The sequence below is a fragment of the Phascolarctos cinereus genome, unplaced genomic scaffold, assembly GCF_003287225.1.
Source record: "Phascolarctos cinereus isolate Bilbo 61053 unplaced genomic scaffold, phaCin_HiC Scaffold_5;HRSCAF=322, whole genome shotgun sequence".
Classification (NCBI taxonomy): Eukaryota; Metazoa; Chordata; class Mammalia; order Diprotodontia; family Phascolarctidae; genus Phascolarctos; species Phascolarctos cinereus.
Window position 1 is genome coordinate 249,327,873 of NW_027555958.1, and position 15,062 is coordinate 249,342,934.

General features: G+C 35.6%; 1 protein-coding gene across 1 annotated transcript; it reads left to right on the forward strand.

Moving 5' to 3' along the window:
• Positions 1-13,832: 13,832 nt before the first annotated feature.
• Positions 13,833-14,771, forward strand: LOC110202643 (olfactory receptor 2W3-like). Its single transcript, XM_020978878.2, has one exon. The coding sequence runs from the start codon at positions 13,833-13,835 to the stop codon at positions 14,769-14,771; it is 939 nt and encodes a 312-aa protein (XP_020834537.1).
• The last annotated feature ends 291 nt before the right edge of the window (positions 14,772-15,062 follow it).

Sequence of the window (15,062 nt, forward strand, 5' to 3'; positions counted from 1 at the left end):
ATCATTCCCAATCAATTCTTTTCCCTTGGATTTTTTTATCTTGAATTGCCTTGGTAGATTCACCTTTTTCTATTTTGGCTATTTGTTCTCTTGTGCTGGCCCTAAATTCTAATTTCAAAATTCATATTTCTCTTTTACTTTTTTTCCTTCTTTCCATTTTAAGCCATTCAGGAACATTGTGCAGTGGTTCTCAGACTCTTGGGATTCTATAAGGTTTTCTGACTCTTAATTTCTTTATTTACTGTACAAAATTATTTTGTAATGTTAAAAATTACATTTATTTATGCTAAAAAGAAAAAATAATTGTTGTGCCTTGCCAATTAATTTTTCCTCATCTATAATCAAATGGCTTAGGATTTTTCTTTTTGCTTTTAAATTGATTATGTCATTTGCTTTCCTGACTTTGAACTATCCCCAAATTCCTGATATAAATCCTATTTGAAAATGCTGAATGTTTTTTTTCAAATGCACATGCCAGAGTTTTATTTTAATTTTAAGTGGCTATTTATTAATTATATTGATTTATTATTCTCTTTCTTTGATTCATTTTTCCAAAAGGAGTTTTGTATCATCATTGCCTTTTGAGGATGGACTTATCTTATAAAAAAGACATCAGCCTGAGCCTAGGGAGAACAGATTTTCAAAATGAGATGATATTTGTTTCTCTGAGTAGGATTAAAACTTTAGATAAAGCATTGATGTGATAACTTCTCTCAGTAGCTGTCCCAGGAGTCCTGATTCTGGACAGATCAGTAAGTTCAGCTAATTGCTTATAGGGGACATGTCCCAGAGGAGTAAATAAAGCTAGCAATAGTTTCCATCCTCCATTCTTGAGCAACTAGGGGAATTATAGGAGGGTACAAATAGTCCTTTTGTTTCAATATTGGTCTTTTGGAGTCTATTGGATTTGTTAGAGACTCCTGACTTGGAGTAGTTTGTAGCTTGTTTCCTTGTGTTTTTATGTTATGGGGCAGGACAACATGTCTTAGCTATCTGCACTTGTTATATCACGAAAGGGACCCAATAGCAGTGGCTAAAGCTAAAAGTGACTTGAAAATCCAATTTGAGAGACAATGAATCAAAGTAATTAGTACTTTAGGATTCAGTGAGGATTTCTGTTTCTTCCTTCTCCTTGTAATGTTCCTGTCACTGTCTCAAAAAACAGAAACAAGATAGAGAATTTATGGATTCGTGGATGTAACCATGAGAAGATATTCAAATACAGGAATCTCTTCCTAAGATCATCTAACTCAAATCTCTCTTACTAGCTCTGCAGAGTTGTAGCATATAAAATGTTGTATAGCTATGATTAACAGAAGTGATGAAGAAGAAATTTTGAAGGCAATTCCCGTGGTGAGATAAAAAGAGGCAAGCAATGTTTGAATCACTAATAGTTCTATAGCTTCTTAATTCTATTCTTTCTTTAGGTTATTTTCCCCTACTTTTTACTATGCACATCTCTCTGTCTCTACAAAAATATGACTGATATTTCATATTACTGATAAAAAAAAACCCCAGACCATAATGTCTATCTTGCATTTATCTAGAAGGTGAGGAAACAATGGAGGTAGATAGTTTGGGACATGGATAAGTGAGCAATAAAATAGCTTTTCATTCAGTTGTGAGTGAGGTCTATGGTATTTCAGAACGACATAGTCAAATCTTCAGGTTTGCAAAGAAATTCATCTCATTACATCTTTACAATAACCCTGGGAGGTAAGTGCTATTATTATCCTTGTTTTACAGATGAAAAAATTGAAGCAGACAGAAACATTAAGTGACTTACCCATAATCACACAGCTAGCTAGTGTCTGAGGCCAAATTTGAAATCATTTTTCTTTCTTATTCCAAATCAGTGCTCTATGCACTTTGCTACGTCACTACCATATTACAAAATGGAATGTGATCATTTCAATACTTAGAAAGCAAAATGGAGCATTTAAGGAGGGAAGCTCACTTGTGACTATATGAATGATAGAAAGTTTTAAATGAGGTAAAATTTATTCTGATCTATGGGACAGAGTGGTGGACTTTGACCTGTGTTTGAGTAGCACCTCTAACATTAATTAGTAGTATGATTTTGAAGAAGTCATTTAACCTCTCCCAGTCTCATGTTCAGCATCTGCAACACAGCAATTAATTATAGCGATTACTGAACAGAATAGTTATTAAAGTCAAATTTGATAATGTCTGTAAAGCATTTTGCAAACCTACAAAGATTTTGAGATGTCTTGACATTGGCTTCTTAAGGGATAGTCAATGGAACATTAATACGTGTTTCTGAAAAGTAGACTAACATTATCATAGTTATTTGAAGTGAAATGAATGAATGAAAGGACACTTATTAATCATTGTGTACCAAGTCTACTGGAATATAGATTTACTCAATATACAATATACTTAAGACAATGAAGGTCAGGAAAAGTATTTTAGCTTAGAATGTTTGGGGATGGTAAGTGGAATCCATGAGTGTGATCATTTTAAACTTTATTTATTTGATGCTATGATTATTGTTTGCTGTCATAGTCATTTGTATTTATTATGATAGGACTGCAATATTGAGTCGCTTAGTTTAAGTGGTCCTAATGTCCATAGAAACATATAGGTAAAATAGTTTTTACTTTTCCACTGTTAACTCAGGTTCAGGCAGATGAGGCTTATGGTTTTTTATGAACTTTTGAACTACTGCAGGGACCTTGAGGCATTCTCCTTCTACTCCCTTAGTTAACATTAGAACCTTCCACAAGCATGTGGTTCCAAGAGAAAACTCCCCCTACCCAAGTTTTACCCATCCCTGGTATCAGTAAAGGACCCAGAGAACTTTTATACCACATTTGGGTCTGATTAGGAATGCCTTCTTCTACATCTGGCATTCATAACCTGTTCTCAACCAAACTCACTTTTAAGGTAAATAATTTAGCCACCTGAACCCTAATTTTGAATGTGTTCTCTCCCCAACACATTTCCCTCACCCTCAGGCTGGGGTGAATTTCTTGCATGTGGGGACAAACCTCTGTCTATTTTCATTGCCATAGTGTGTATATGCTTTGTTTGCCTGTTTCTTGTGTCTACAATAAAGGTAGTGATTGTGTCATTTCCTCATTACCAGTTTTCTAGAACTCTCAAATCTGGGTATAGACCTGTGCCTATGAGGCCAAATAAAGGATCAGGGAAATAGATTGGCATATGCCTTCAAGTAGCAGGGATAGTGTTGTTCAAATTACAGTACAAAGGTGACTGGTAAAAAGATGCTTGGGAATAATGAGAAGCTCTGGTGGGTCACACATAAAATACTCATCAGTCAGTCAATGAGCACTTATTAAGTACTTGTTATGTGTCTAGAATCTAGGATCTAGAGGCCATGAAGCATTTATTTTTTGGATCTAGACCTCAGTAAATAACTGCTCAAGGGAAACTCCCTCTACCAGTACCAATCTGTAAATGCTCTGCAACTTAAAGTCTCAGAGATTTGACTAGAGAATTGAGAGTTTAAAGTGACAAAGTTACACAGTGAATAGTAGACCCATAATTCTGACTCACACTTTTTAATAAAAAATCTCTATGTTTCCTACTATTCCATGCTGGAGAAAGAAGACATTGAATACAAGAAAAATAACAGGAGACAACAAATTAGGTTACTAGGTGATATTGTCATGCCCACAGTAGGCACTTAGCAAATACTGAATGAAGCAATGAATGAAGTAATATAGGTAAAATACTGGGACTGGAAAGGAGCAGATGAATTCAAGAAATATGGTAAAGATAGAATTGACATAGAATTTTCTAGTTCTTTTTAAGGATATTTTGGACTTATTTTTCCCTTCCACCTAGTATATTTCTAGTTCTTTCTCTGCCCATTAGGGAACACAAAATCACTTCATTAGTTTAATCTAAAAGGGAAAGAAAAAAAAAGTACTTATGAAGCACCTGCTATGTGTCAGGCATTGTGTTAAGCACATTACAAGTGTTATTTCATTTAAACTTCACAACATCCCTGACAGATAGATGTTATTATCCCCATTTTGCAACTGAGTAAACTGGGGCAGTGAGAGGTTGAGTGATTTGCCCAGGGTCACACAGCCAGTAATTATCTGAGGCAAAATTTGAACTCAGATCTTCCTGACTCCAGGCCCAAAGTTCTATCCATTGCACTATCTAATAACAATCCATTGTTTCTAGAAAGATAAACCTGATGCCAACAGCTATAATACAGAGAAGTTACGAGTACAATGGAAAGAAGCCTGAAATCAGAGTGCTAAAAACCTGAGTTTGATACCACCTCTGACACTTACTATGATCCATGACTATGAGGAAATTATTCTCTCCTCAAGTTTCTCATTTACAAAAAAAATGATGACCAATTGAAATATTCATATTTGTTATTAGAGTTAAATAAGGTAAAGCATAAAAAGGTCATGAAATATTTATAATTTTTTAAGGTTTTAAAATTGTATTTTTTCCAATTACATGCACAACCAATTTTTGGCCATCATTTTTTTTCTTTTTTTACAATTTTGAGCCCCAAATTAATTGTTTTTTAAATGTTTGGTAGAATTTACATAAGTATCCATCTGCTCCTGGGGATTTGAGGGCTCATTGATGGCTTGTTTAAATTTCTTTTCCAAGATAGGGTTTTTAAAGTATTCTATTTCCTCTTCTGTTAATCTAGGCAGTTTGTATTTTTGTAGGTATTCATCCATTTCACTTAGATTGTCACTTTTACTGGAATATAATTGGACAAAATAACTCCCAATAATCACAATAATTTCTTTTGCATTGGTGGTGAATTCACACTTATTGTTTTGATACTGGTAATTTGCATTTTTAAAAAATGAAATTAACCAACATTTTCTCTATTTTATTGAATTATTTTGTTCATAAAACAACTTCCTAGTTTTGTTTATTAGTTCAAAGATTTCCTTGCTTTCAATTTTATAAATCTCTCCGTTCATTTTCAAGTTTTCCAATTCAGTGTTTAGTTGACTATTTTTAAATTTGTTCTCTTTCTAGTTTTTAAAAAAAATTCATTTGCATGCCCAATTCATTGATTCCTGCTTTCTCTATTTTGTTTATACAAGCATGTGAAAGTGTAAATTTTCCACTAAGTATTGCTATGGCCACATCCCATAAATTTTGATATGTTGTTTCATTTTTGTCATTCTCTTAAATGAAATTACTGATTTTTTCCTATCATTTGTTCTTTGATCCACTCCTTTTTAAGGAAGAGATTATTTAATATCCAGTTAATTTTTAATCTATGTTTTCATGGCCCTTTATTAAATGTTATTTTTATCACATTGTGATCTGAAAAATATATTTAATTTTTGTTAATATTTAATATTTGCTTTATGCATTTGGTTGTTGATTTTTTATTTCCTAATACATGGTAAATTTTTGTATTGGTCCCATGTACAGGTGAGAAAAAATGTATATTCCCTTTTTTCCTATTCATTTTTCTCCAGAGGTCTATCATATCTAATTTTTCTCAAATTCTATTAATATCCTTAACTTCTTTCTTATTTTATGCTCATATTTATCTAATTCTGAAAGGCAAAAGTTGAGATACCCCAATAGTATAGTTTCATTTTCTATTTCCTCTTGTAACTTATTTTCCTTTAAGAATTTGGATGCTATACCATTTTGTGCATATATGTTTCATATTGATATTACTTCATTGCCTATAGCATCTCTTAGCCAAATGTGATTTCTTTACTTATCTCTCTTAATAAGATCTATTTTTGATTATGTTTTGTTTAAGATCATGATTACTACACCTGCATATTTTTTTTTACTTCAACTGAAGCATGATCGATTCTCTTTCTTCCACTTACCTTTATTCTGTGTTTATCTTTCTACTTCAAATGGATTTTGGTTTTTAATCTATTTCTGTTTTATGGCAGAGTTCATCCTATTAATATTAAGTTATGTTTACCGTGTTTCTCTCCATCCCATTTTTCCTTCTCTCCATCCCTCCTCCCTTCCTCTCCCTCTCCCTGTCTCTATCTTTCTCTCTTTCTTTCTCTCTCCCTCTCTTCTTTCACCCACTCCTCCTCAAAAAACTATTTCTAATTGCAACCACCCTCAACCCACTGCCTATATATTAGCCCCACTCACTTTTCTCATCCCTTTCCCCTAGTGCTTCCCTGTTAGATAAGATGGATTTTTATACCCAATTGAATGTATATGTTATTCTCTCTTTCAACCAATTCCAATGAGAGTAAGGTTCAAGTGTTGCCTACCAACCCCTCATCTTCCCTTCCATGGTAAAATCACTTTCATATGAGATATTTTACTCCACTGTACCTCTCTCTTCCTCCTCCCAATAAATCCCTCTTTCTCATTCCTTAATTTAATTTTTGGAGAGATATCATCCTATCATAGTCAACTCACATCCATTCCCTCTATCTATGTAAACTCTAACTGCCCTAATAAGGATAAGGTTTTTAGGAGTTTCACATATCTTCTTCCCATGTAAGCATGTAAACATTCTAATTTTATTTGATCCCTCATGATTTCTCTTTTCTCTTTACCTTTTTATACCTCTCTTGAGTTTTGTATTTGAAAGTCAAAATTTCTATTCAGCTCTGGTCATTCCTTCAGGGGTACTTAAATGTCTTCTATTTAATTAAAAATCCATTTTTATCCTGTAAGATTTTGCTGGTAGGTGATTCTTGGTTGTAATCCTTGCGCCTTTGCCTTCAAAAATAGCATATTCCAAGCCCTTTGCTCCTTTAATGTAGAAGTTGCTACATCTTGCATTATCCTGAATATGGCTCCACAATATTTAAATTGTTTCTTTCTGGCTCTTCACAGCATTTTCCCCCCCTTCATCCTGAGAGCTCTGAATTTGACTATAATATTCCTGGGTGTTTTAATTTGGTGATCTTTTTTGGGAGGTGAATGGTGGTTTCTATTTTATACTTTGGTTCTAGTACATCAGGGTAGATTTCCTTAATAATTTCTTGAAATATGATGTCTAGGCTTTTTTAAATCGTGGTTTTAAGGTAGTCCAATAAGTCTTAAATTATCTCTCCTGGATATATTTTCTAGGTCAGTTCTTTTTCCAATGACATATTTCACATTTTCTTCTATTTCTTCATTCTTTTGATTTTGTTTTATTGTTTCTTGATGCCTTATGGAATCATTAGCTTCCACTTGTCCAATTCTAACTTTTAAGAAATTATTTTCTACAATGAGCTTTTGGACTTCCTTTTCCATTCAGTCAATTCTACTTTTTAAGAAGCTGTCTTCTTAAGGTAGCTTTTGTTAATTTCTGTATATCATTTCTCCCCCCCCCCATTTGGCAATTCTGTTTTTTAAAGATTTTTCCTCTCTAGTGGATTTTTGTGCCTCTTTTACCATTTGACCTATTCTGGTGTTTAAGATGTTATTTTTCTTTAAGCATCACTCTGATTTCAATACCTAATTTTTCCTTTACCTCTCTTATTTGATTTTTAAAATCAATTTTGAGCTCTTCCATCAATTGTTGTGCCTAAGACAAATTACATTTTTCTCTGTAGCTTTGTATGTAGATGTTTTTGCCATTTTTGACCTCTTCTGAGTTTGCATCTCTACTGTTACCATAGTAACTTTTTATGGTCAGGTTCTTTATTGTTGTTGCTTGCTCATTTCCCAGCCTATTTACTTACTTTTAACTTTATGTTAAAGTCAGACTCTGCTCCTGGTGTTGAGGGGGCACTGTCCAAAGGTTCAGAGTTTTTTTTTTTTCACAGCTAGTTTTGGGGGTCTGTAAGTTTTCAGTTCTTCTGATCTTCTGATCTAAGGAGAGATGTGGTCCCTGTTCTCCTGGCATACACTGTGGTCTGTGAGTGACCATAATACTGTTTTCTGCCATGGAACTGTAACAAGGATCCCTGTTCCTTGTACTCAGAAGCTGTAGTGTGAAAGTGTTCCTCCTCACCCTGGGACAATGCAACAGAGTTCTGCACCCAGTGCCAACAAAATGTCTCTTATAATATGCTTCTGATCACATGTTCAGTCCCCTTACTGTCCATGGGCTGAGAACTCAGACAGAAGTGATTGCTGCAGATTCAATTGCCCCCAAAGCCTGAGGCTGGCTTGCCCTGGGGCTCAGGGCCTCAAACTGCTCACTTGCCAGACACAGCATGCACCAAATTGCACTCCCATCTTATCCCATTAAGACAGACCTTTCCTGCTGATTTTCTAAGTTGTTTTGGGCTGGGATATTATTTTGTCTCATCCTTTTGTTGTTGTTGCCACTACAGAGTTCATTTTGAGGAGTTAATTTGATGTTGTTTGGAAGGGAATTTGGGAGAGACTGAGTGAGTCTCTGTCTTTATTCTAACATCTTGACTTTCCCTCCTTCCCATCACCTCATCTATAAATGTAGATGGTAAGAATAGGTGTGCCACAGGGTTGTTGTGATGACCAAATTAGATAGTACATGTAAAATACTTTCCACAGCTTAAGGCACTATGCATATGTTAGCTTTTATCACCCATGAACCTTAAAATATAATTGGGTTAGTGAATTAAGTCAATAAAATTTTTAAAATCACATTTTAATAATATATTCTAGCACTTTATATACATTATTTCTTTGGTTCATCAAAACAGATCTATAAATTAGATGACATATAAATGTATACATACATACATACATACATATATATATATATATATACATATATATATAAATTTATATATACATATATAATTCCCATTTTACAAATGAGAAAACTGAGACCCCCAAAATTCCAATTGATCACAGATTTGGAGCTTCAGAAGACCTTAGAGGCAGTCAGTTAATCAATCAATAAGAATGCATTAAGCACTTTCCATGTGCCTTGGCACATAGCACTGTGCTAAGTCAGAGGATAGAGAGAAAGTAAAAAACAGCCCTTGCCCTCAAGGAATGTACATTCCAAATGATAAATATTGGAGAAGATGTGGGAAAATTGGAATACTAATGCATTCTTGGTGGAGCTGTGAACTGATCCAACCATTCTGGAGAGCAATTTGGAACTTTGCCCAAAGGGCTATAAAACTGTATGTACTCTTTGAGCCAGCAATATCACTACTAGGTCTATATTCTAAAGAGATCATACAAACAGGAAAAGGACCCACATGTACAAAAACATCAATAGCAGCTCTTTTTGTGGTAGCCAAGAATTGGAAATTGAGAGGGTGCCCATCAATTGGGGAGTGGCTGAACAAGTTGTGATATATGAATGCAATTGAATACTATTGTCCTATAAGAAATGATAAGCAGGCAGACTTCAGAAAAACTTGGAAGGACTTACATGAATTGATGCTGAGTGAAGTAAGAAGAACCAAGAGAACATTATGCACAATAAAAGCAACATTGTGAGATGATCAACTTTGACAGACTGGAACCAGTAGGTGGGGGGCTAAGAAAGGCCTCTCAATTGTGACCCTTGAGCTGAATCATGAAGGAAACCAGGAAATCAAGAAGTAGAGGTGAGGAGGCAGAGAATTCCACATATGGAGGAAAACTAGTGTAAAAATGGAGTGTTATGTTCAATGAACCATAAGTAAGTCAGTGAACCTGGATCAAAGTGTGTTGAGGTGAGTAGTTTGACTACAACTATAGGAAGGTAATGAAAAGCTTTAAATGTTCTTTAGGACAAGAGACAATTTAGTCCACTCCTCTTCAGTCACAGATTAAGAAAAAAGACAAGAATAAAAAACAAATAGAGATCCAGAAATGTTAATCGAATTGCCCAAAGTCACATAGGTAATAAATTACAGAATCAGCAAACAGGTCTTCTGTCTCTAAATTCAATGTTGTTTCCCTCTACCTAGATTTCCTTAACAGGGAATTTGACAATGCTTTCCTCTAAAATGATAGATTATCTACCATGTTATCAAATAAATTTGCACAGGAAAGGGTTTGGCTATGACTACATTTTTTGTTATTTGAGAGTCAAGGACATGAAAACTCTAGCAAGGTCTACATTGTCTGGAAAGACTTTAACTATGAGCCCATGATGAAATTCTTATCAAACTGAAATATTAGAAGCTTTAAAACTGAACTAAAAAAGAATGACTAGAGTGAAGGATTTTGTTTGTTTGCTTTTAGCTTGGTAAGTACTGTTTGGGCGTACCTATATTCTTTGCTATTTTCTCTGACAGAGAATACATTTAAATGACTAAATTTTATATGAAATAACATTTGCTTTTTTAAAGGTGATCTCAAAAGATTTTTTGAGGAGTGCTAGAAAGGAGGCATTTGTGTTTAATTTAATTCACCAAGCATTATTGTGTGGTACAACTGCCCAAAAATAACACTTAGAGATTTTCTAGGTATAAAGTGAAAGATTTATTACGTTCTCACGAGAAGTGGGTGTCTGCTTCGTCCGGCAGTCTGAGAGAAGTGAGGCAAGGCACAAAGGCCAGGACAAAGGTTATATATCCCTAAAGCAGAGATACCCACCCACCACTGGCGTTGGGACAGGAATTTCAGCCTTACAATCTAAAACGGGAAAATCTACCCCAGAAACAAGAAACCACATTATAATACTACCAATCCTAGCTATTTATCCTTATTTAGTAATTAGCCATTACCTGATGCTGATGTAACAATACAAGTCATGTGATTTCTAGGAATCTAAAACTTAGTTCTATTCAGGTTGCGTAACCAACCTGAAATTTGCAACAGTCTAAGACATTGCTACACGCAGTCCATCTGACAGATCTCACATTGTTTACATTGTTTTACTCAGTTAAAAACCAGAGTTTTGACAAAAGTTTGCAAAAAGGAGAGATCTCTTTATTGACTTTCTCAAGAAAGTGCACCCCCATGCTGCCTAAGCTACCCCAAGAGTGCGAGTGCTCTTTGTTTAAGGCAAAATTATATAGACCTAATGCAGCAGCCCACCTTTGGCTCATTGACTGAGCCTCAGGTATACAATCTATTCATGCAAAAACTACCCCAGTAATAGAGAGAACAAAGAGGTATAGAAATTATGTTAGCATGTTCCCCTTTTCAGGGCCTCACAGTTTCAGCAGCCTTTTACCCAAGATCACATAACTAGCTAGAGTACGAGACAGACAGGATGCTCTTATGGCTCAGGAATTTCTGCTAACACTATCTAAGAGTAGGGGAGGGAGAAGGTTAGGGGAGGGGGTCTTGTATTCTGAGGGGTCTTCACTTAGTGTTGGTACACATGTACCATTCAAAAGCAACAATACCAGAACCATTAACAAGAACTAATGACCCTGTGAGGAGGCTTCACTTCTGAGAGATCATCTCTCACATTATTAATCATATGCTAGACACTATTAGGCCTGAAGATGTGTGGAGTTAATACTCAATTGGAGGAAGACAACAGGTTGTCTAGAAAGTTTGAATGAATTGTATATGATCAGATGTTTCAGGGGTGAGGAACCTGTGGCCTCAAGGCCATGTGTGACTTTCTAGGTCCTTGAGTCTGAGTCCTTTTGACTGAGTCCAAATTTTACAGAACAAATCTTTTTAGTAAGGGGATTTGTTTTGTGGAGTTCAGATTCAGTCAAAGGGCTGCACTTGAAGACCTAGAGGGCTACATGTGGCCTTGAGGCTGCAGGTTCCCTACTACTGGCACTAGAGCCAGGACTAGCTTTCCTATTTCTTAGTCCAGTGATTTTCCTACTTCAAAACGGTATTTGTTTGTTTTATATACTTTGATTTAGAATTATCTGAAATGATAGAAGTCTTTCTCTCCTCAACCCCATTATACTAAAGATAACTAGGCCAGAGCTTAGTACGAATGGGTATGTGTGTATAAGGGAGAAAGAGAGAGATTGAGATTGTTTCCTTAAAAAATATTTGTTGAATTGAATTGAAAACAATGAGTTGATTCAGAGTGAATGTATGAATTACAAAAGTCTTTGAAAAAGCTCACTTCTTGGAACACCACTTTCCTGTTAATTCTCAGTCCTTTGAAGTATGGCTTTATCATTCAACTGAAACAGCTTTCTCCTAAATTACCAGTGATGGTCAAATCTGATGCTATTTCTTCAACCCTTTTCTCATCTCTTTTTAAAGGCATTGTTGATTACTATCTTTTGAACATTCTCTCCTTCCTAAATTTTCATGACACCTCTCTCTTGGTTCTCCTTCTTCTTGTCTGAACACTCTTCCTGCTAAATATGTCCCCTAAATGTGCTCCACAGCTATTTTCTAGGCCTGCTTCTTTTCTCTCTCTGCACTCTCTCTCAGTAACCTCACCAAGTTACTTCAGTTTTTCATCTCTATGCTGATGCCTTTCAGATTGATATTTCTAGACTTAGCCTTTCTCCTGAGCTCTAAGCCTCCATAACCTACTGTTTACTAGATATTTTGAACTAAAGGTCTAGGTATCATCTCTAACTTATGCCCAAAACTAAACTTATCTATAAATCTATAAGCTCCCAAACCTACCCCTCTCCTGAGCTTCCTTATTTCTCCAAAAGGCATTACTATTCTTCTGGTCACTCATATTTACAACTAAAATGCCGTCCTTGACTCTTCCCTATCAATCCACTTATCTACACAGTTGCTAAATCTTGCTATTTCTATGTCCACAAAACATCTCACACCTGCCTTCTCCCCTCTATTCTATTAAACTGGCACATGGATAAAACACAACCTGGAATCAGGAAGATTCCAGGTCAAATCAAACCTCAGCTGTCACTTAAACTTTATTTGCTTAGTTTTCTGAACTGCCAAACGGGAATAACAATAGCACCTACTTCCCAGGTTTGCTGGGAGGGTCAAATGAGATAATATTTGTAAAGCATTCAGCACAGTGTTTGGCCCCAGCCACTTTTCTACCCTTATTGAACATTACTCCCACACAGCTCAACAAAACTGGGCTTCTTGTTGTTCTTCATGCTTCAGCTCCCCCCTCAGTGCCTTTGTATGGCTGTTCCTTAAGCCTAAAATGCATTCCTCCTCTTATCTGCATCTTAGAAGTCTCATCTCAAGTCCCACCTTAGCATAAGAATTGGAATACAGTAGGTGCTTAATAAAAGTTTAGCAACTTGACTTGACTTGTTGCTTTAGGCTTTTCCTGACACCTTTATTTGTTAGTTCTCCCTCTCAAAATTATCTTTTATCTGTTTTATCTACTTGTAAGTGTGCATAGTGTCTCCCTTGGATACAGGGTGTGTTCCTTGAGGGTACTGATTGTTTCCACTTTTGACTTTTTTCCCCCAAGGCCTAGCACAATATTGAGCCCAAAGTAAGTACTTGATAAATACTTTCTGACTGACTGCTACATGGAGAATCTAGATTAAACATACTTAAGCAACTAACAAGTCACTCCAACAATACGACTGATTGATTAAACATCTCATTAAATTTTGCAGTCTTTTTTTTAAATTTTTTTTTCCTATGGGACTGACAAAATCAATGCTATTTTGGCAAAGCTTCTATCAAATCAGTAAAAGAACATCAGTCAAACAGAATGTTTTTTATGGCCCAAGAAAACAAATGATTAACTGAATGTTTCCCTTTTGCCAGGTTGTTTTTACCATATTATCCACATCACTTACATATATTTTTCACTTTGACCTAAATAAGTGAAGTAGCTAAAATTATACCACATTGATTTTGGATCTTTTCTTTTTTTTTATGTCAGCACTAAAGACTGTGTTCCACTGTGACAGAATATGCTAGGTAATGCTGTCAGATAGGGACCAAAAATTGGAGACTTAGCTCAATTTTCAGCTATGTGTCATAGTCATATATAAATATTTCAGATTATCTTTTACTCTATTTTATTCACATCATTCCCCCTATTCTTATCAAAACTTAAATATATTATTATTCCTCTCCCTACAGGCACATACTAAGGGATTATTGTCATGAGCAACAAAAGTTCCCTGGAACACTTCATCTTGTTGGGTTTCTCTGATCGGCCTAGGCTAGAACATATCCTTTTTGTTATAGTTTTAATCTTTTACTTAATTACTTTGGTTGGCAACATCACCATTATTTTAGTGTCCCAACTAGACTCCCGGCTGCACACTCCTATGTACTTCTTCCTCACCCACCTCTCCTTCCTGGATCTTTGCTTCACTACCAGTTCCATACCTCAGTTTCTCTTCAACCTGGGAGGATCTAATAAGACCATTAGCTACTTAGGTTGTGCCATCCGACTCTTCATGTTCCTTGGATTAGGTGGTATAGAATGTATCCTCCTTGCTGTTATGGCTTATGATCGCTTCACCGCCATTTGTAAACCCCTCCGTTACACAGTCATTATGCATCCCCAGCTCTGTGTGCAGCTGGTAGCCATATCTTGGGGCACTGGACTCCTTAATTCCCTGGTTATGTCTCCTATAACAATGAAATTACCTCGATGTGGAAAACACCAAGTGAAACATTTCCTGTGTGAGATGCCAGCATTAATCAAGATGGCTTGTGTAGATACAGTGGCTATAGAAAGTACAGTCTTCATCTTATCTGTAATAATTGGCTTGGTGCCCCTCTCACTTATTCTTATTTCTTATGGATATATTACACAGACAATTCTGAGGATCAAGTCAGCTGCAGGACGAAAAAAAGCCTACAATACTTGTGGGTCCCACCTTACTGTGGTCTCACTTTTTTATGGTAATATCATCTACATTTATATGCAGCCAGGGAATAACTCCTCTCAGGACCAGGGAAAGTTTCTTACCCTCTTCTACAACTTGGTGACTCCTATGTTAAACCCTCTTATTTATACTCTTAGAAATAAGGAAGTGAAATCTGCGTTAAAGAAATTATTTTGGAAAAAAGCAGGCTTGAGTGAGAAGTGAGGTGAAGAGCTATGCATCTAGTAAGGGCTTATTATGTACCAAGCATTGTGCTAATAGCTAGTTATTAAAAAAAAAAAAGATCCTTACTCTCAAGGATCTTAGATTCTACTGGGGACAAATAACACATGTACATAGAAAAACAAATCCAAATTCTATATGAAGCAGATACATAATATGGAGGGGGCAGTGTACTAAATGATAGAAGGTAGCATCTGAGATTGCATATTGTCATAATTAGGAGTCAGGTTATTGACTTCTTGTTGTTTTTATTGTTCAGCTGTATCCAACTCT

Coding starts and splice junctions, on each gene's coding strand:
- LOC110202643 (XM_020978878.2), top strand. CDS start 13,833: ATGAGCAACAAAAGTTCCCTGGAACACTTCATCTTGTTGGGTTTCTCT.